This window comes from Orcinus orca, chromosome 19 (assembly GCF_937001465.1).
Source record: "Orcinus orca chromosome 19, mOrcOrc1.1, whole genome shotgun sequence".
Taxonomy (NCBI): domain Eukaryota; kingdom Metazoa; phylum Chordata; class Mammalia; order Artiodactyla; family Delphinidae; genus Orcinus; species Orcinus orca.
In genome coordinates, this window is record NC_064577.1 from 33813658 (window position 1) to 33833332 (window position 19675).

At 54.9% G+C, this 19675-nt stretch overlaps 2 protein-coding genes and 1 long non-coding RNA gene across 20 annotated transcripts in view; 1 reads left to right on the top strand and 2 right to left on the bottom strand.

The window, feature by feature from the left end:
* CCDC57 (coiled-coil domain containing 57) overlaps positions 1-7563 on the bottom strand; it is a 107989-nt gene extending 100426 nt beyond the window's left edge. For 13 of the 18 annotated variants that reach the window (XR_007473644.1, XM_049702387.1, XM_049702390.1 and 10 more), the window contains exons 1-2: positions 6598-7416; positions 5460-5584 (exon numbers count right to left, since the gene is read on the bottom strand). The gene's annotated coding sequence lies outside the window, so the exon portion shown is untranslated. The other 5 variants (XM_049702382.1, XM_049702383.1, XM_049702384.1 and 2 more) reach the window with 5 other exon arrangements.
* Positions 3864-7751, top strand: LOC125962097 (uncharacterized; the record flags this gene model as incomplete). The annotated part of the gene is made up of 2 exons (XM_049702041.1): positions 3864-4005; positions 7318-7751. Coding segments are annotated over 2 exons (576 nt in total), but the record flags the coding sequence as incomplete, so codon positions are not given.
* Positions 7752-14326: 6575 nt separating this feature from the next.
* Positions 14327-18595, bottom strand: LOC117203569 (uncharacterized). Its single transcript, XR_004486419.2, has 2 exons — positions 17322-18595; positions 14327-17203 (listed from the first exon to the last, which is right to left on the bottom strand). It is a non-coding gene; the product is annotated as an uncharacterized LOC117203569 (long non-coding RNA).
* Between the last annotated feature and the right edge of the window lie 1080 nt (positions 18596-19675).

Genomic DNA, 19675 nt, shown 5'->3' on the forward strand with positions numbered 1-19675 from the left:
CTACATGCTGCTCGGAGGACATGCAAGTCTTAAAACTACCTTGATTAGCGAAGGCAGGTGAATGGGTTTGACTAATTATTATGCACGGTTTCAAAAGCATCCGTAAAAATCCCTGAACTAGCAGGTTTGAACTTCTGGGCTGGTGAAGGCGTGGAAGTGTGGAGGGCAGTGTGCCAGGAGAGCGAGCATGGGAGCTCCCGGCCCCTCCCACCCACCTTACCCTGTGTCTTCCATCTGGCAGCTCTGAGTTGTATCCGCTTATAATACACTGGTGATCTAGTAAGTAAAGCGCTTCCCAGAGTTCTGTGAGCTGCTCTAGCACGTTACTGAACCTGAGGAGAGGGGTCATGGGAACCCTGATTTACAGCAGTCGGGCAGAGCATAGGTGACAACCTGGACTTGCATCCAGAAGGGGGGCATCTCGTGGGATCGGCACTAACCCCAGGCAGTTAGTGTGGGAACTGAGTTAAACGTAGGACACCCACTCGGTGTCCACCGAGAATCTGAGAAGGCTTGATGGAGGAAGCGCCCCCTGACATGTGGCATCGGACAGGAAGCAAGCGTCCTGAGTGTGAGGGCAGGGAGGGAGGACGAACTCGGAAGCAGGGTCCTAATCAGAAGGGACGGCCGAACTCCACAAGTGTCCTGATAGAGCTGTCCTAACCAGGGACAGTGTGGTGGCCTCCCCGCAGGGCTCTGGGGCAGAGCAGAGCTCTGCCGGGGCAGACCTTGGGCACAGCCCCGGTCTCCACCACCTCTCCTGCTAGGCAGTCGCACCCTGCCTCGCCCAGCACCCACAGGCCCAGTGCGGCCTTGTCAGCCTCTCCTTAGCTGCATCCATCCAGGGCCTGCTTGCCATCTCGAGTTAACAGGGTGCTGACAGAAACCCTGAGCCTGCCACCCTCAATTCTGCACGCCCCCGCCCCCGTTGCCCTCAGCTCACCCATGGCACCCCTCTCCACCCAGCTGCCCAAGCTGAACACCACGAACTAGCCTGGATTTCCTGCTGTCTCTCATCCCCCCACCACACCTCAGCCACCATCATCCCTCACCTGGAGTCTCGCTGACTCCAGACCCTGAACTGGCCCCTCTGCTCCATACTTGCCCTTTCAGAGCCACCAAAGGAATCTTAAAAAAAAAGCCTAACTGCCCCCCGCCCAGAAGTGCTTCCGGTTCCTCGGTCCACTTACAACACCTGGATCGCTACATTCAGGGCTGGGATGTGCCGAATGGTTCCCCCTCCCACCCCGTCAGTCAATCTCAATCCAGCTGCCCCTCTGCCTGGAATGCTCCACCCAACCCACAAGCAGGCTCCTTCCTGTCACTGAGACCAACTCAAGGATCACTCCAGGAAATCCCCCCTCAACTTCGACCCAAACTGGTGCAATGACGTAGACCCATCCAAGTTCTCTGCGTGGCACTTACCAGGAGCGGGTGGATTATTGCTTATGTTATCATTCTTCCCTACACATTCCACATGGTATCCCATACTTGGAACTCCAGCACACAGGAGGCGCTCAAAAGTATGTACTAAATAACTAAATGGTAAAAACTATCACATGACGGGCTTCCCTGGTGGCGCAGTGGTTGAGAGTCCACTTGCCGATGCAGGGGACACGGGTTCGTGCCCCGGTCCAGGAAGATCCCACATGCCGCGGAGTGGCTGGGCCCATGAGCCATGGCCGCTGAGCCTGCGCGTCTGGAGCCTGTGCTCCACAACGGGAGAGGCCAAAACAGTGAGAAGCCCGCGTACCGCAAAAAAAAAAAAAAAAAAGTAAAAAAACTATCACATGACAACACATAAACATGGGGCTCTGGGGCTACAGCAGAGGAACCCGGGAGGCAGGTATCTTTGTTCCCCCAGGGCCCTTCCAAACCACTCCTCCTCCTCCTCCAAAGGCTCGGCTTCCTTAAAGTACCCACAACCCTGTGTACCAGGTGGTCTCAGAGCCCAGGTGGCTCTACCACAGAGGATGACCCTGCATCCGCTGAGGTGCCTGGCCCACCTCTGCTACCCTGTCCATGGTTTCCCCCACTCCAAAATACCCAAGCACCCCACACTCTGATCGCCAGCCCTCTCCCTTCAGATTCAGTCACTCTAGATCAACAATAACTTGATCTTTAAGTGTGTTATTGGCTGTATCAATGAACTACAGGGAAACTAAGGACATTCACTTTAAAAAGTTTTGAATTCAGTAAAAACTGGAGTTATTGGCTTCCAGTTCAGTCAGTTGCCAAGTATTTCCCCCAGGTAGACAGCCGAGGGGATTCCCCAGGTATGTCCTGAGGTCACCACACTCTGTTCTGTACGCCAATCCCTGGCACCTTGAAGGAGATAACAAATGTTTGTTACTACTCCAGTTAGGATGTATATCATTGTAGCCAGAAAAAAAATGATACTATGTAAAATTCTCATAAACATAGCAAACTTTCTTAAATTCATTCATTTAACAAGTATTTATTTAGCTCTTACTACATGTCAGGTGCTGTTTCACCTGCTGGAGACACGGGCCAGGTCCCCACACCAACGGGTTGTCATCCCTACTGGGACAAGACAGAGATGCACGGAAACAAAGGGGCAGAGGAGGTAACTTCCCACATCACTAGCGTGGCCGGAGACGCAGGGCTGCCCGGGTCAGAGGTCAGGGAGGCCCTGCCCAGAGGGAAAGGCAGGAAGGGGCTCTGCTCAGCCTTCAGGAGGCTTACACATCCTGTTCAGCCCGTGGCCCCTGCCCTGGCTGCAAGCCTCCCAGGACCACTGGGAAACCAGGGTTCCAGCAGGTCAGCCTGGCCACCAAGCTCAAGAAAAGCCCGGAGTGGAATAACAAGGTGACTCGATGACCTCCACAGTTGGGCGTTCACCCACACTAACTGACGTCTAATGGCTGGCCCCCCAAACCCCAACATATGCACAAAGCCAGCTGACTACAGTGGGGCTGCATGAGTGTGAGCTGGTGCGTGGCCTAGTGAGCTCTGGGCTCTGGCATAGTCTTGTCAACAGAAATCGGCGTACACACAGACCACCCACATGCCTGTGCACACTCACAGGCAAAGAATCAGGATTTAAGCAAATACACAACTTTAAATGATGCCGATGCTACTGTGATCTTTGATGAAATGCCTCAGTCATCACTGCGGCTCTTTACAGAGAGAGCACACGGAGGTCTGTGACGTCAACGGGCCTCCCTCCTCTGAGGACCGTCCGTAGGCTCGCCTCTTAAATGCATCGGTCACACAGCCACCCATGGAAATTGCTCTCCTAGTACAGAAATCTGACCACGTGATACTGTGCCCATGGCACGTGGCCTTTTCAAAGAAAGTTCAACCTGTTTGGCACAGTATATGAAGACCCCTAGGATGGGGCCTGGCCCATCTTGCCCACCACAGCTCCCTCTGGACCTCCAGCCGGTCCCCAGAGAGAAACCAGCTTCTACTGTGTATGCTCCGCTGGACCTCGACATGCCCAGTGCTATGCTCCTTTCCCTCCCACCCCATCACAGACAGCCTGCCCTGCATCCGTCACAAATCCTAAAAGCCCCAAGGCTGAGAATAATCGGCTTTTATTAAAGGTCACAGATTCAAAATCTGGACCCAATCTGTCTGTCAGCCAGCAGGCATCCCCAGTACACACCCAGTTTACAGGAGGGACCACACAAAACCTCTGGGGCACCTGGAGAAATCTCCGGGAAGGGCGGGGGGAGTGCACTGTCAACTCGTCTTGGCCCACGGTGTTCACAATCTTCTAAGAGAAGCAGTGGGGTCAGCAGGGGATGGACCAGGACTGTGCTAGGTCATCTCATCACTCTGATGTTCTCATCTGTAAAATGCTGAGCTTTCTAAACTTTTTTTTTTTTTTTTTTTAATCTAAGGGGGATATTTACCTGTTAGTTCTGAAAGGCACTTGGAAATTCTGGGTCTTAGGAAGATGGAAGTTACTCCTCATGAAAGTCATGGTTTCCCAAACATGGAAAATTTGCAGGCTGCAAACAGACACAAGCAGCAGAGGCCCTATCTGAAGACCACCTCAGTCATGAGTGAGTTCGAATGCACCCCTGGTGTCAAGATGCCACCACAGACTATACAGTGGGGTGTGGAAGAGCTCGGGCACTCACTTACTCTCTCACCCAAAACCCAGCAGTGGTCTGCAGCAGTTGACCCTGACCATGCAGGCCCAGCCTTGTCAGATCAAACGGAGCATTGAGAAAGAGGCTCAGAAACTGGCTCGTCCAGGCATTGGGAGACTCTGAGGTGTCTCTTCACAGATTACGACAGGGCCAGGGCTGCAAGGAGGATCTATAGCCAAGCATCTCCTAACAGCCAACATCATACTTACAAGAGTTCGGGGCAAAGGATGAGGCCTAAGAAACCATATATATGAAAAGAAGCTCCATGGAGAAGAAGGAGCTTTCCAAGCCAAGTGGGCTCTGCAGAGGGGCTCGCCCCGCCCTGGCAGGGCCCCAACTCTCCAGCAAGCTGGCAGCAGCGACTATAAGCTGGGTATACAGGAAGGAGCCTGGGAGGATGATTTCATCCTTGCCAATCTCACCCCTTGCCAAGATGACCAAATCAGAGAGGAACCCACAGGCTACCCAATTGCAGATGTGACAGTAGAACTAATCACACTTTTGTTTGTCTGACCAAAAACTTGGAGCAATTGTTTTAGAATAAACACTTGACAAGTACTTTACTGAAAAAACATTGCATGACTTCAGTAAAACATAAGCAGTTGCAAACTCTAAAATGTACAAAAAAGGACCATTTGTAAAGGCTAAAAGTCAGTCCCTAGACGCTCACAAACAAGCCATTTAGGCACAATGGCTGGGCAAAGAGACACCTAAAGCAGAGGTTTCTTTGTATCTCCTTCCTCTGAAGGACTGTGGCTCCAGATACATTTGGCTTTCCATTCAACCACCATTCCTAATGCAGAAAACCCAAATCTACTTTGGTAAGGCATGTTGTCTTACTGGTGCTCTGTAAATATATTCAAAAAGCTGAATTTATAAAACATTTTTGTGGGACTTGAAAGAAATTCCAGAGGTGGCTCATCTCTGCACTCAGGACAGGGGACTCAGTGCTGGCACCCTCTGGAATCCCAGCATGAACCAAACTCGGTATAGACAATTTTTAAGAGGATCGAGGGGATGAAAATTCGGGGCCTATGACCCAAGCCTTTTCTCCTGTCCTTCACTGACTGCCAAACAGTACCCATGACCATTTGTAAAACCTGAGAGAGATGAGCAGCAGATAGATCTTAATTCAATCACCGGAACTTGCTTGGGGTGAGGGATACTGCTACAGTGAGGGGAACAGAGTGCTTTTTATTTGAATTTACAGCTGCCAGATTCCCTTGCCTCTCCCCCCCAAAAAGCGAATAAATGATAAAATAAAAGTTTGAATAGTCTTGTAGTTAAGAGCTGATACTGTGCTCACTTTTAGAACCACATAAATGTTTCACATACCAAAACTTAAATCAATAAGGAATCGGGAATTCCCTGGCGGTCCAGTGGTTAGGACTCCGTGCTTTCACTGCCAAGGACCTGGGTTCAATCCCTGGTTGGGGAACTAAGATCCCACAAGCCGCGCACTGCAGCACAAAAAAAAAAAAAAATCAATAAGCACTCAAAGTGAAATATAATCAGAAACAAATGAACCTCACTTTATTACAAATTAATAACATAAACACACTAAGACAACTTTGTAAAACAGCATTTTAACTATATATTCTAAGGAAAAAAACAAAAACAACCACATGCAAATATTATACTTTAGTAGGTTTGTTTTTCACACAAATATGGATTGGTAATACTGAAATTACGTTATATGCGGTCTAGGATTGAGCAAAAAGGTAAATGTACTGAGGACAATAGGAGCCAGAGTTAGAGGAAAAGGAATGTAGAATGAACCCTGTGGTGATGGATTGGAATTGGAAGTATCAATATAAACTCAATTTTTAGTACGTACAGATATATGGATATAGAAATAGATACGGATGTATATAGTGTACACAAATACATGTTTCCCAGCTCGCCCTTTGAGAAAGCCAAAAAGCAATGACACTCCAGTAGCAATGAGCATACCTCCCCCAGATCTTGGTTTCTAAAAAAAACATCTAAACTAAAAGGAACCAACGCTCCTTAGAGAAATGACTGACTCCAGGCTAGGTTAAGGAAAGCACAAAATGAGTCCAGAATATCTTGTGGTGTCAGAAAATAAGTAAGTGCTCAAAATGTTGAGGACAGGCTAAAAGGACAGAGGCCAACTTGAATGGGCTAAATCTGGACAACAGTGCAACAAAATAAATGATAGTAATGGATTATAACCTATGAAATAAAAATAAAATGCCTATACCAAGAAATAACTGAACAAATTAAAATATGGAAAAGTTCTTCCTTACAGTACAATTCCAACTTATAAAAGCAGAAATAATGGAAATGGAAAAATTACCATGTGGCAAATGCAACACTTATAATTGTTTCAGAAAATGCTCACTTCTGGACGCTAAAATTACTCGTTGGCAGTATGGTTATAAACAAGATATTTACTATTTAGAAAGGGAAAAAGGGTAACTTGATGAGGGAAACACCTTGTAGACATCACCTAAAACACACGGCCGAAGTTAGCATCAGCAGTAATGGGACAAATCAGCATCAGATGACTCCTGATGAGATGCAGAGAAAAACACAATTTCACTGGTAAGGTTTTTCTTAATAAAAATGCATAACTTAAAAGTAATCATAAAGGAACATCAGATAAACCCAAACTGAGGGGCATTCTGCAAAATAACTGACTCATAAAAGTCAAGGAAAGACAGAGGAAGTGCTCCAGATTAACGAATAAGAAGACAAAACACGGATGGTGCTGGATTGGATCTTGTAAAAGACTAAAGTCATTCGTGGGATAATTGCTGAGTGAATAAATCCTATACATTAGATCATGGTTTTGTATTAGTGTTAGTTTCCTTAGTTTGCTAAAATGAACTATGGTAACATAAGAGGTTAACATTTGGGGGAATCTCGGCAAAAGGTAAAGAGGCAATCTCTGTACTCCTTTTGCAACTCTTTTGTAAGTCTCAAATAATTAAAAAAAAAAAAAAATCACTCCGGACCAGGCTGCCTGGGTTTGAACCCGTCCTCACTGGCTGTTGTCCGGGGTAAACTCTCTCATCTCTGCAGCACCCACCTCTTCAGGTTCCTGGAGGGGTCGAATAAACACTAGAGCACTCGAAACAAAGCGTGCCGGCAGAGAACGCCCCCGGCCCTCCCACCCAGCGCACTGCGTCTGGCAGGACTTGAACGTCTCGGGTTTTTCCAAGGAAAGCAAAGACGCCCGTGAAAAGCGAGCCGAGAGGCCGAAGCCTCCCACGTTGCGGGCCCCTGAGGCCCCTCGGCGGCCCCCCGCGCCGCCCCCGCGTCCGCGCCTCACCCAGAACGCCTGCTACGAGCAGCCTCCGGTCCCGGCGCGTTGCCATGGTAACCCGAGTCCGTCTGCCGCTATCCGGGCGCGCTTGGTGCACTGCTCGGATCCCGCCGGCTGGAAACGTGAGCCCCGAAGCCAGGTTCCGGGTTCCACCCCCCACCCCCACCCCCCACCCCCACCCCCCACCCCCACCCCCCACCCCCACCCCCCCCCCACCCCCCCACCCCCACCCCCCACCCCCACCCCCCACCCCCACCCCCCCACCCCCACCCCCCACCCCCACCCCCCCACCCCCCCGGCCCGAGCGCAGGTGCAGCCGAGGGAGGAAGGCTTAGGACTATCAGTGGGTGGCTGGTGGACGGGAGGCGGCCAAGGCTTCCCGGCGCGACAGCCGCCCCTCGTCCAGCTAGGCTCCACGATCCCGCCCGTCTCGCAGCCCCGAAGCTGTTGGCGGCTCCGACGGGTCGGGATGTGGGACTGCACGGAGCGGGGCGGTACTGTACCTGGGAGGGGAGGGGCCCGGGCTGTAGAGAGGCAGTGATGGGCACAGAGGCGGGGTGACATAGTCTTTGGTCCAGCCTCTCCTCTCCATCTGTGTTTTCTCCACCCTGATGGCTTTCTGGCTGCCCAGGGCCAGTCGCCAAGCTGTTCCTGCCAGTGCTGGACAAAAGTCCCGACCCTCTGTTTTAGGAGGCAGCTCTTGGAGGGAGGTCCAGGGGTTATTAAATATCAGGCAGATCAGGGGCTTCCCTGGTGGCGCAGTGGTTGAGAGTCCGCCTGCCGATGCAGGGGACACGGGTTTGTGCCCCGGTCCGGGAAGATCCTACATGCCGTGGAGCGGCTGGGCCCGTGAGCCATGGCCGCTGAGCCTGCACCAACGGAGCCTGTGCTCTGCAGCGGGAGAGGCCGCAGCGGTGAGAGGCCCGCATACCGCAAAAAAAAAAAAAAAAAAAAAAAATCAGGCAGATCAATAATTCAAGCCTCATGGAAAATGAAAGATGTGATCCTATCAGTGCGCAGAAACCACGTGAAAATAGTCCTGCCTGCCTGGAGGAGCCACAGCGGGTCCCCATGACCTTTAACCTACATCCCATAGGCCCTGGGCAGCCTCACGGCCTCCAGACCAGGGTAACCTGCTTGACAGTCCAGCTTCAAATCCCAATTCCGCTCCTCTTGTTACAGCTTTCTGGGACTCTGTTTGCTTCTCCATAAACTAGGGATAACACCCTCCATTCCTCATAGATTTGAACAACATGTGAACTACATGGGTGCTAGTTCAGCCCCAGGGAAGGGCCTCTGGGGTGTATCTATGTAAACCCAAAGGGCCAAGAGGATACACCCCTTTGAATAAAGACAAATCCTAACAATAAATATGATCTCTGCACCTCACCATCTATGCCCCAAAACCTGACCCACCCCACCATAACCATATCCCTGCAATTACCCCAACAGTCACCCTAACCCAAGCCCTGACCCTGACCCCAACACTAAACCTAACCCCAACCCTCACCCTGACCCTAACCCCTAACTCTGTGACAACCCCAACACTAATCCTAACCCCTAATCCTGACCCTCCCTACCGTAACCCTATCCCTGCAATAACCCCAGCCCTGACCCTGACCCTAGCACTAACCCTAAGGGTGGCCCAGGAGCAGCATGGCCTTGATTCCTGTGGCAGGGCCAGCTTCTACCACTTCAATCGCCCAACATCCCAGAACTTCTGATTCCCTCACCTGAGCCCCAGTTAAGGCTTCTGGGGTGCTGGGCCCAGAGAGGTATGGTACTCACCTGCCCCTGCACATCACACAGCCCACAAAATGATGGAGGCCGGCAGTGGGCCCTGCTGAGAGCTCGGGCCCTCACCACCCCGAGAGGGGCCTTGTCACTCCTGGCAGACCCCACAGGCCCTCTAAGGTCTGAAAATTTGTCCACTTGGGCTCTGGAGCTCGGCCCCTTATCTGTGCCCCACGTCTGGGAGCCCAGTAGATGCCCATGGAAGGGAGGAGGGACATGTTGACTACTCTCTACCCAGCTCTCTGCCTGGTCTCCCCACAGGTCAGGCCAGACCCCACGTTCTCCCAGTCTGTCTCCCCCAACCTGCCCACCATCCTGTCCAGACCCCCTCCTCCACCCAGAATGCCCTCTGCGCACACTGCAAGGCAGGTGACCCTTCGGCCAGCCTGCTGCATCCCCGCTGTTGCCAATGCTGACTGACTGTGTGTCTGTCCTGGGGCCACTATAACAGTGACCACAAACTGGGGGCTTGAGGCAGCAGTTCTGGAGGCCAGAAGCCGAAATCAAGGTGGCTGCAGGTCTTTGCTCCCTCCAAAAGCCCTGGATAGAATCCTGACCCACCTTTCCCAGCTTCAGGTGACTACTGGTGCTAGTCCTTGGTGCCCCTCAGCCCATCGATGCATCACCCCACTCTCTGCCTCTGTCGTCACGTGGCCTTCCTCCTGTGTGTGTCTTCACATGTGTTCTTTTCTAAGGACACCAGTCCTATTGGGTTAGACCCACCCTTCTCCCATGTGACCTCATCTTAACTAATTACATCTATAAAGACCCTATTTCCAAGGAAGGTCGCATCCTAAGGTACTGGGACCACCAGAACACGTCTTTTTGGGGCCACCATTCAACCTGCTACAGACTGCTTTCCCTGGGCTAATATCAGCCCAGGGCCAGCTCCCCACAGGCCACCCTGTGGTCACCCCTCACAGATGTGGTAACAGAACAGTGGAGGTTAAGGGACCCTGCCCAGCCCCTTCGTGACTAGCATAGCCAGGATCAAACTGCCCCCTCACCCCAAGCATACAGTTGGAGCTTGTGAGGGTACAATGCTTGTGGGATAATAACAACATTGCAGGGACACTAAAGGGCCAGCAAAGGACTAGTGCTGGACCTTCCTGAGAAGCCAGTGGGCTCTGAGGGGGGCCCTGCTTCCCGGCCTGTCGTGTGGGGTGGCCCCTATATCACATGAAGCCCTCAAAGCCACACTTTGGGTGATTCTAGAACTTTCTCCACTTTACAGATGGGGAAACTGAGGCCAGGGGGCTCAGGAGTGGGCCAAGTCTGCTGGCCTGGGCGTGGTCAGCCATCCTGCTCCCACTGGCGCCCCCAGCACCTAAGCTTAGAGCAAATGTCAACACTGGGTGGCAAGCTGGCTCGCTGTGGGGTGGTATAAACCAGGATGGCCACGCATCAAAGGGCTGGGCTTGGGCTGTGGCTCCCATATCCCAGAATACCGCCTGACCTTGGTGATCCTCAAGTGACCCCTGTGTGGGCAGCCTGGCCTGGCAGCTGGATGCCCTCCCAGGACAGTGCCCCCCAGGGGAGTACCAGGGGCTGCCCGACGAGGCCCCCATTCTGACTGCCCACGACTCCAGGTCCTTCCTCCAATTTTTGGCCGTGGGGCTCATAGTGCTGGGAGCTGACCTCACAGTGGGAGCCCTGCTGCCGGCCTCTCATGGGGTCCCAAAAGCACAGGGATCTGGGTGGGGCCAGCTTAGGCACCAGCCTGCATGGCCTTGAGCAAGTCACTTCCCCCTCGGATTAGGAAGGTGCCTGTGTTAGGCTGCAATGACCTATCCACTTGCTCACAGGCCCCAGGGCAGGAAAGGCCAGGCTGCCACCTGCTGCCTGGGCCTCTGTGTGCCCCTCTGGACCACCAGAAGCAGGTGGGCAAATTCCCTGGTAGGGTCCTGAGGAAACAGGGACCAGCTGGGAGGCTTCAGTGGGAGAGATGTCCTTCACCGTCCCCCCCGCTACCAGTATGTGCCAGGCCATGGACAGCCAGCGGGATGGTCCCTGCCCCTGCCGAACAAGGGGTGCCCTGTGAACCGGGCAGCAGGCTGGGGCAGGGGAGGGCGTCCTCGTGGCGCCACAACCAGGAAGGGACTCTGGTTGGAATTACGGTGCTCCTGGAAGGGACAAGAGAACCAGGAGGCCCAACATAGCCATTTCCTAGAGGTTGAGGCCTGGAGGCAGAGGCAGGGCTATGGACATGGGTGGGACAGAGTGCGGTGTTCCCTGTGAGGCCATGGCCAAAAGGACAAGCTGCCCGACAAGTGGGCACCAAGAGAGGGTACACCTCGCCAGGTCAACCAACCCCCACAGCCGTCTTGCCCGGGGGGCTGATGTCCACCTCACTTTGCTGCCCACTGTGGCCTCTGAGGGGATTCGGGGAGGCTGAGGGATTCCAGTAACCGAATCCCCAGAGACTGTGAGGTCCACCCTCTGGAGTGAAAGTGAGGAAACGAAGGTGAGGGGAGACGGGGGCTCGAGTGGCCAAGCAGAGCAGGGACAGGACCCACCCTCACGCCTCCCTGCAAACCACCCGTGAGCTGGCGCTTGAGGGGCAAGGGACTGGCTTCGTTCCACCCTCTCCTGAGTGACCCCAGACATTCCGCCGAGCTGTGCTGAGTCACCGGGAAGAGGAGGACTGCGGTCGGCACAGGAAGGTTGGGCAAGGCCTCGCCCTCCCGGTGGCTACGGGGATGCTTAGAGCTTGGCATGCAGCCCAGCCCACTCTCTCGGCCCCCTCCGTGGCTCCCGGGCCTGGTTCCTTGCCAGGGCCTGGCTGCATCCTCCAGCTGGCCATTCTGGCCTGGGGAAGGCCAAGGGCAGGGTCGGGCTGAGACTTCCATCCTCCACCTCAGGAGAACTTTCCCGGGCCTCCGCGTGCCAGGCTGGGTCATGACCTCTGTCCCCTGGGGCTGAGATGCTCCAAGTTGAGATTAGGGGGATTAGTGGGAAGCTGTAAATCCGGGTATCACTTGGGAGGGGGCAGCCCAGGTGAGCCGAGTTTGCCCTAGAGAGCAAAAGCAAGTAATGAGGTGGGCCCACACCCAGCTCTCCCCCCAGAAGGTACGCAGATCCCCGGTAAGGTCGGGAGAGGCAGCCAAAGCAAGGTCAGGTGCAGAGTGTGTGGCTAGGGCTAAGTTACCTGGGGCACCAGGCAGCCCACCTGAGCAGGTGAGACCTGAATGGTAGCCAAGGAAGAGAGACAGAGGCCCGGGCCAGGGGTGCTTTGGGAGTCTGCCTCTGGCCGCATGTGAGGAATGGGCTGCAGGGGTGGAGAGGAGGCTGGACGGTGTGTGAAGCTGCCCTTTCCCGAATGTCCTCACTCACCTGCATTCCTGGAGTTCCTACTCTGTTCCAGGCACCAGGGTGGGCAAAGGCTCTCCCAGCCTTGGGGGTCCACGGCCTAGGGCATGAGGAATTGCAGGACTTGCCCAGGCCTGGATGTGGGAGTGAGGGAAAGAGAGGACCCCGGAGGAAGGCCCCCGGTGCAGGGGGTGGCAGCAGGGAGTTCCAACTGGCGCAGGGAATTGAGGGTCCTCAGGGAGTCTGGGCTGCAGGGGTGCCTTGGGGTCACCAACACAAGGATTGTCTTGAGGGCCCTGAGAGGGGAGAGGCTACCCCCCAACTCCAGATGGACAGAGAGAGAAGAGGGGGCCTGGAGGCTTGTGGTCTGAGAAACGGCCACTGCGCTTGGGGGCTGGGGACCTGGACAGGGAGTGTGGGACAGTGAGCGTTTGCCAGATGCCCCCTGGGAAAGGTACCCAACTGAGCAGAAGTCTGTGCGGTGTTGGGCTCAGCCAGCGTCCTCAGCTGCCCTGACCTGTGAAGGGGCACCTCGCCTCACCTGGAGAGCAGGCGAGGTTGCAGGTATAGCCCGGCCGCCCTCAGGCTGTGCACAGGCCGCGGGAGCAGCCACTGCCAGCAGAGGCTGTGTGATCGCCAGCTCTGTTCCAGGCCCCCGTCTGAGGAGGCTGTGCCAGGCCCGACAGCAGGGAGCCTCCCACCGCCGGCCCCCAGTGGTCTTCTGGCCACCAGTCCTTCCCTGGCTGGCCACTCCACTGCTCTCAGTGGCACCTCACTCAGGCCACAGGTGGGGGCAAACAGCGACAGGCAAGGCAGAGGGGGGCACAGGGAGGTAGCGTCCCACAGCAGCAGCCCCCAAGCCTGTGGGACCCAGAGGGAGAACAGGGCTGCAGGCAGCAGACAGAGGAGCCGTATGTTGGGTGCCTGGACTGTGTGGCCTCCAGGACGAGGGGAGGGAGGAATGGGTAGTAGGGACCACAGGGAGCAAGGCTGGAAGGGCTGCCTGTGGGGCCTGGGGGCACAGGTGTGGGAGGACCCAGGGAGAGGAGTGGGTGTGGACACAAAGAGCAAAGAGGGAGTTGGGGGGCTCTAGCCAGTGGAAAGCACGAAGTGACAATTCCAACCCTGACCCAATCCCACCCCCAGGACCTAGATTGGCTCCAAGGAGGGGGAGAGGGAGACCTGACCCTCCTCCTACCCCCAGCCCACAGCTCAGGATGGGGCAGAGATGGCAGATCCCCAAGTGGCCACCTGTGGGACCAAGGGCAGGTGGAATGAAGCAAATGGGAGGAAAAGTTGGGGGGACTGGATCCAAAGGCCCTGGGGCAGCAGGTCGGGGCAGGGAAAGTCCAAACCTTAGGGGCCATGCCCTATCCAGCCTCCAGGCTGAAAGGTTGAGCTGAGAGGGGAGGGCTGTGTCCCCACCTGCCTAGCCTGATCCCAGGGAGAGATGGGTCTCTGAAGGCCTGACTCGACCTGGCCTGGCTTCCCCAGGCCAGGTCAGCCCCGCAGAGCCAGTGGCCTTTGCTGCAGCCAAGGCTCCAGACACCTCACGCCCTTTATGTCAGGGTGGGCTGCTCCTCCCCCAGCACCCAGGTGAGCCTGCCTCCTACTCCATGCCCATCACTAAGGCCTCTGGCTTGAGGCTGGTGATCTGCCCACTGACGTGCGAGTGCTGGAGGGGACAAGGGTCTAGGGCAGGGCTTTGCTGCCCCAGGAGTAGGAAGGAGAGACCAGGGCAGCATCTAGACCCAAAAGGTGGCCCATGCCGAGCAATGCCTACTTCAATTTAAACACAGGAGCAGGCTTATATTTTACCTAGTTTTGTAATTATGAAAGTAATAGATCAGCAAGTGGTGCTGGGACAACTGGATCTTCACGTGCAGAAGAATGAAGTCTGATCCCCGCCTCACACCATACACAAAAATCCACTCAAAAAGCCACTCAGCAGCCGGGCTTCCCTGGTGGCGCAGTGGTTGAGAGTCTGCCTGCCGATGCAGGGGACGCAGGTTCGTGCCCTGGTCCGGGAAGATCCCACATGCTGTGGAGCGGCTGGGCCCGTGAGCCATGGCTGCTGAGCCTGCGCGTCCAGAGCCTGTGCTCCGCAACGGGAGAGGCCACAATAGTGAGAGGCCCGCGTACTGCAAAAAAAAACAAAAACAAAAAAACAGCCTACACGTAAGAGCTAAAACCATAAAATTCTTGGAAGAAAACATAGGGGTACATCTTCATGGCAATGGATTATGAGATATGACACCAAAAGCACAGCAACCAAAGAAACAAATATAAAACTTTTCTGTATCAAAGGACAATGTAAGAGAGTGGAAAGACAACCTGGGAAATAGGAGAAGCATATATCTGATTAGCCTCCAGAACACATAAAGAACTCTTAAAACTCAACCAAGGGACTTTCCTGGTGGTCCAGTGGCTAAGACTCCAAGCTCCCACTGCAGGGGGCCAGGGTTCAATCCCTGGTCAGGGAACTAGATCCCACATGCCACAACTAGGAGCCCGCATGCCGCAACTAAGAGCCCGCATGCTGCAGCTAAGACCCCGCACAGCTAAAAACAAACAAACAAACAAAAAAACTCAACCAAAAAAATAGAATCCACTTGAAAAAACGGTACAGGACTTGAACAGATATTTCTCTAAAGAAGATATACAAATGGCTAATAAACTCAAGAAAAGATGCTCATTGTCATTAGTCATAAGGGAAATACAAATCAAAATGACAGTATGATACCACTTAGATATCACTTCACACCTATGAGGATGACTTTGATTTTTAAAAAACAGAAACTAACAAGTGTTGGCAAGGATGTGGATAAACAGGAACTCTTATACATTGCTGGTGGGAATGTAAAATGGTGCAGGTGGAAAACAGAAAACAGTGTGGCAGTTCCTTAAATAGTTAAACATAGAATTATCATGATCCAGCAATTCCACTCCTTGGTATATGACCTAGAGAAATGAAAACTATGTCCACAGAGAGACCTTATAGGAATGTTCATAGCGGCATTACTCACAATCTCTAAGAGGTAAAAATGACCCAAATGTCCATTGACAGATCAATGGACAACCAAATGTGGGATATTATTCAGTCATAAAAGGGAATGAAATTATAAAGACAACAACATAGATGGACCTTGAAAACACTGCGCTGTGTGAAAGCAGCCAGACACAAAGGCCACATACCATGTGATGCTTTTTATGTGATGTACCCGGAACAGGCAAATTCACAGAGACACAATGCAGGTTAGCAGTTCCCAGAGGATGGGGGAGGAAGAAATGGGGAATGATGACTTACTGAGTACAGGGTGGTATTTTTATGGGGTTTTAATGGGGTGATGAAAAAGTTTTGAAACTAGAGAGAGCTGGTGTTTGTACAATATTATGAATAAACTAAATGCCACTGAGTTGTACATTTTACATATCCGTTGCATGTTATGTGAATATCACCTCAATTGAAAAAAAAAAAAAAAAGTCAACTAATAGATATTCCCTGCGGGAAAACTGAGAAATTCTAGAAAAGTGTAAAGGAGAAATTGAATGTAACCTTACCTGATCCCGCTTGGGGCGTGTACCTCTCCCGCGGCATGTGTGTATTTCTAAGAGCAAACACGTGACCTACTTTGATTTGACTTTGCACACTGCTTTCCACCTCAGAGTCTGTCGGAAACCTTACCTGCAGTCATCGCCTTCAGAAACATGACTGGCTAGGTAAAACGAGGATGACTGCAGCGTCCTTCATCCTTCAGGCTGTTCTCAGTGGCCGAGGGTAGGAGAACCGTCACATCTGAACCCCCAGGGCCCAGGAGAAGAGGTGAAGGGGCAGACTTGTAGCTGCGTCCTGTACCCCAACATCAGGGCTGAGCAGCTGGAGGGGTGCGTGGCGGGGTTGGGGCAGTCCGCATAGCCCTCAGGTCCAAATATCAAGTCCACTCACCCCGCTGAGACCTACCTGGAAAGGGCCCTGCCTGGAGACTTCTGGGCTAGGGGTGGGGAGGGAGGAGTAGCAGCCCCCTCCCCAGGGGATCAGTGGTCGTAGCCCTGACAGCAATTCTGGTCTGGCTCGACACTTGTCCCCCACCCTTTCCTTCCAGGGTCAAGGGTTGGTGTCCTCTGGGGCCTCTAAATTCTTTAATCTTCCTTCAAAAAGTGGAGCCCAATTCCCCACCTTTTGAGTGTGGGCCGGACAGAGTGACTTTAACAGTGGAAGCTGCAGGAGGGATGATGCTGGATTTCCAGGACTGGGTCCGCAAAGCCCCCTGGCTGTCTTGGACCACTCACTCAGGGGAGGCCAGCTGCCATGGTGTAAGACACTCCGCAGCCCTCCCAAGAGGCCTATCTGCAGAGGACCTGAGATCCCCTGCCAACAGCCACATCCTGGAAGCGGGTCCTCCTGAAACCTTGACCACCCAGCCCAGGTGCCCCCAGATTCCTGACCCGGAGACACAGGGCGAGTAATAAATGCTTACTCTTTTAAGTGGCTAAGTTTGGGGGGTGATTTCTTGTGTAGCAATAGAGAACGAATACCTCTCTCGCCTATGGGGGGTGAGAGGGGGCCCCACCACCAGGCACCTTGTCTTCTCCTGGTGGGGCCTCCCCTGGAGCCGAGGCTCCACATCTATAGATGTGGGCAGGGGGAGGCAGGACATTTGGACACCAGTGTTTTGACAGGATCCTGCAGAAGGGATGTCATGGCTAAGTACCGGGCACTTTCAGATAGCCCAGGCCTGCCTCCACCTGCCCGGGATCCTCCCGCACTCACCTGGCCCCTGAGCTCTGGCCCCCAGTCTCACCTGGGGAGGAGCCACGATCCAGGTAACAAAGCCACAGCACAGGCTCACTGGCCTCCCCAGGGAAGAGGGCATAGCACGTGCAAAGGCACAGAGGCCTGGAGGAGAGCTGGCGGGAGTCCCAGGAGCCTCTCAGCCTGGTGGGGTCGGGGTGGGCGCTGCTCCGCTGCACCCCCAGTCTCCACAGCCGTGTCATCCACACCTGGCCAGGCCAGTGGCCTCCTGCCCACTCCCCATGCCCTGCCTCTGCCTGTGCACTCCCACATCTAAGCTCAGGTCTGCACTTGAGTCCTGCCTCCTCCAGGCCAGGCCCATTTCATCTATGGGTGGGGGAGAGGAGAGCTCCCGAGGGCGTCACAGGGTGCCAGAGGGTGTGGCAGCAGCCTCAGGACAGAGGCTACCTGTCCTCAGAGCCTGTGGCCCTAAGAAGTTCCCCCTTTCGCCCCTTGCAGGTGCCCCACCCTCGATGCCCTCACTGGCCGTCCAAGCAGAGCTCAGTTGAGGACGGGGGTGGGTGTGAGGGGTGCAGGGTGCTGGGTGACTTTGGGAAGGTGGAGGGCGATGCCGAGCTGGGGCAGGCCTCAATCTGAAGCCCGGTGGACGGATGTTGGCGTGGGCGGGGCAGGGGGGCTTGTCCACATGGGAGCGCCCCCCCCGACCAGTCTGGCTGGACGATGGGGCAGGAGCGACACCCCTAACAGGTGAGCTGGGTGAGCTTTCAAACCCTCCCAAGAGTGGTCAGGAGGGCTTCACTGCCACTTCACAGATACGACACTGAGGCCAGAGTGCGTCAGGGTTGACCTGGGCTGCCGGCACGACTTCCTCTCTGCTGGGCCCCTTCACCCCACCTCGACAAGAGTCTTGGGCACGCCTGCCCAGCAGCCCCACTGACCTTGGGTGCTGAATGTTTCGGCAGCAGCACCGACCCTGTCTCAGTCCTGTCTCTTAGTGGCATGTGTGAGGTCACTGCGGCCACTGAGGAGAGGGGCCATTGGCCCAAGTCTGCTGCCCCCACCTGGACCCAGCCTCCCATGCTGGGTTGCTCTTCCTCACCTCCCAGGTGAGACCCTCCCTTCAGGACTGCTGCAGGGTCAGGAGGAGTGGGCAGCTGGGGCGGCCCCCCCTTGTGACTGACCTTGGCCCAAGGGGCAGCAGCCAGCCGGGTTCCGCCGGAGAAAGCCAACAGCTATCAGAGGGATCACCCACCAGGGCCCAAGCCAGGGCCCACCCACTCCCAATCCCAGCCACACCTCAAACGCCTGCCACAGACACCCCAATAAACGCACAGAACCCCACCCGGAACCCCCACCCCCCACAGACACCCCCAAGCCCCACCCATACCCTCACCCCCGTGCCCAACACCAGCCTTGGGTGGGGAGGGCAGGTGAATTAGGCTGGGCTGGGCAGGGGTCTGGCCTCTGCCGCCTGTTTTTACCTCCGCCCACAGCCTGGGCCAGCCAAGTAGTCAATATGTTTATTTTTCAGGGCGCCAGAACTGACTTCGAGGAAAAGCCGAGGGGCAAGCAGGGAGGAAGGGGCGTGGCCTACCTTGGGGAGGGGCCTGTGTACCGCTGGCCTCAGTCTTCCGGAAAGGCGGCCTCTCCACCCTGAATCATGGGAGGTGTGGCCCAGCTGTGGTGTGAGGACCGGCTGCGACAGTCCTGCCTGCCTCCAGGTCCCTAAGGACGGTGGGGTCAGGAGCCGGACCCCAGGGCAGGGGGGCCCAGGCTCAGCCAGAATGTCCGTCCCATGACTCGGCTTTCTTCAACCGACCCAGCCTGTGCTGGCCCCGAACCCGTCCACGGGGTGCTGGCAGCCGATGCTGGGTGGCACAGGCAGTCCAGGGGCAGGATGAATGGCCCGGCTGGGGCCTGGAGCCCAGTGGGGGTGCCCAGGGCTCAAGGATGGGGCCTCTGCATGGCCCCATCAGACCCTGGAAGGTTCCCTGATGCCCGAGATCTGGCCCTGCATAGGAGCAGGAGGCCTGTCCCACCATCCTTCCCGGGGGGCTGCCCCTGAGACCCTCTGAAGTCTCTCCAGGTTTCCAAGATCATTTTCAGAGACAGTGGCACGGCGGAGCCTGGCTCCCATCCACCATCTGGGTGGAAAATGGAGATCAGACTCTGAGAGGGTGATGGGCCCAGTAGACATTCCTGCTCTGTATCCATCTTCTCTCCTTGGGAAGGGTGAGGCACAGTCCTCACCCAGGAGCTGCAGCAGCCGGGGAGAGGGTGCAGGCAGGCCTGGAGGCCCCTCAGAGCACGTTCTAGGTCCTGATGGGACCTGCAGCTGTGATTTGGAACAACTGGAAGAATGAGAATCCAGGAGATGGAGCAGGTGGGGGCACTGGCAGGGGC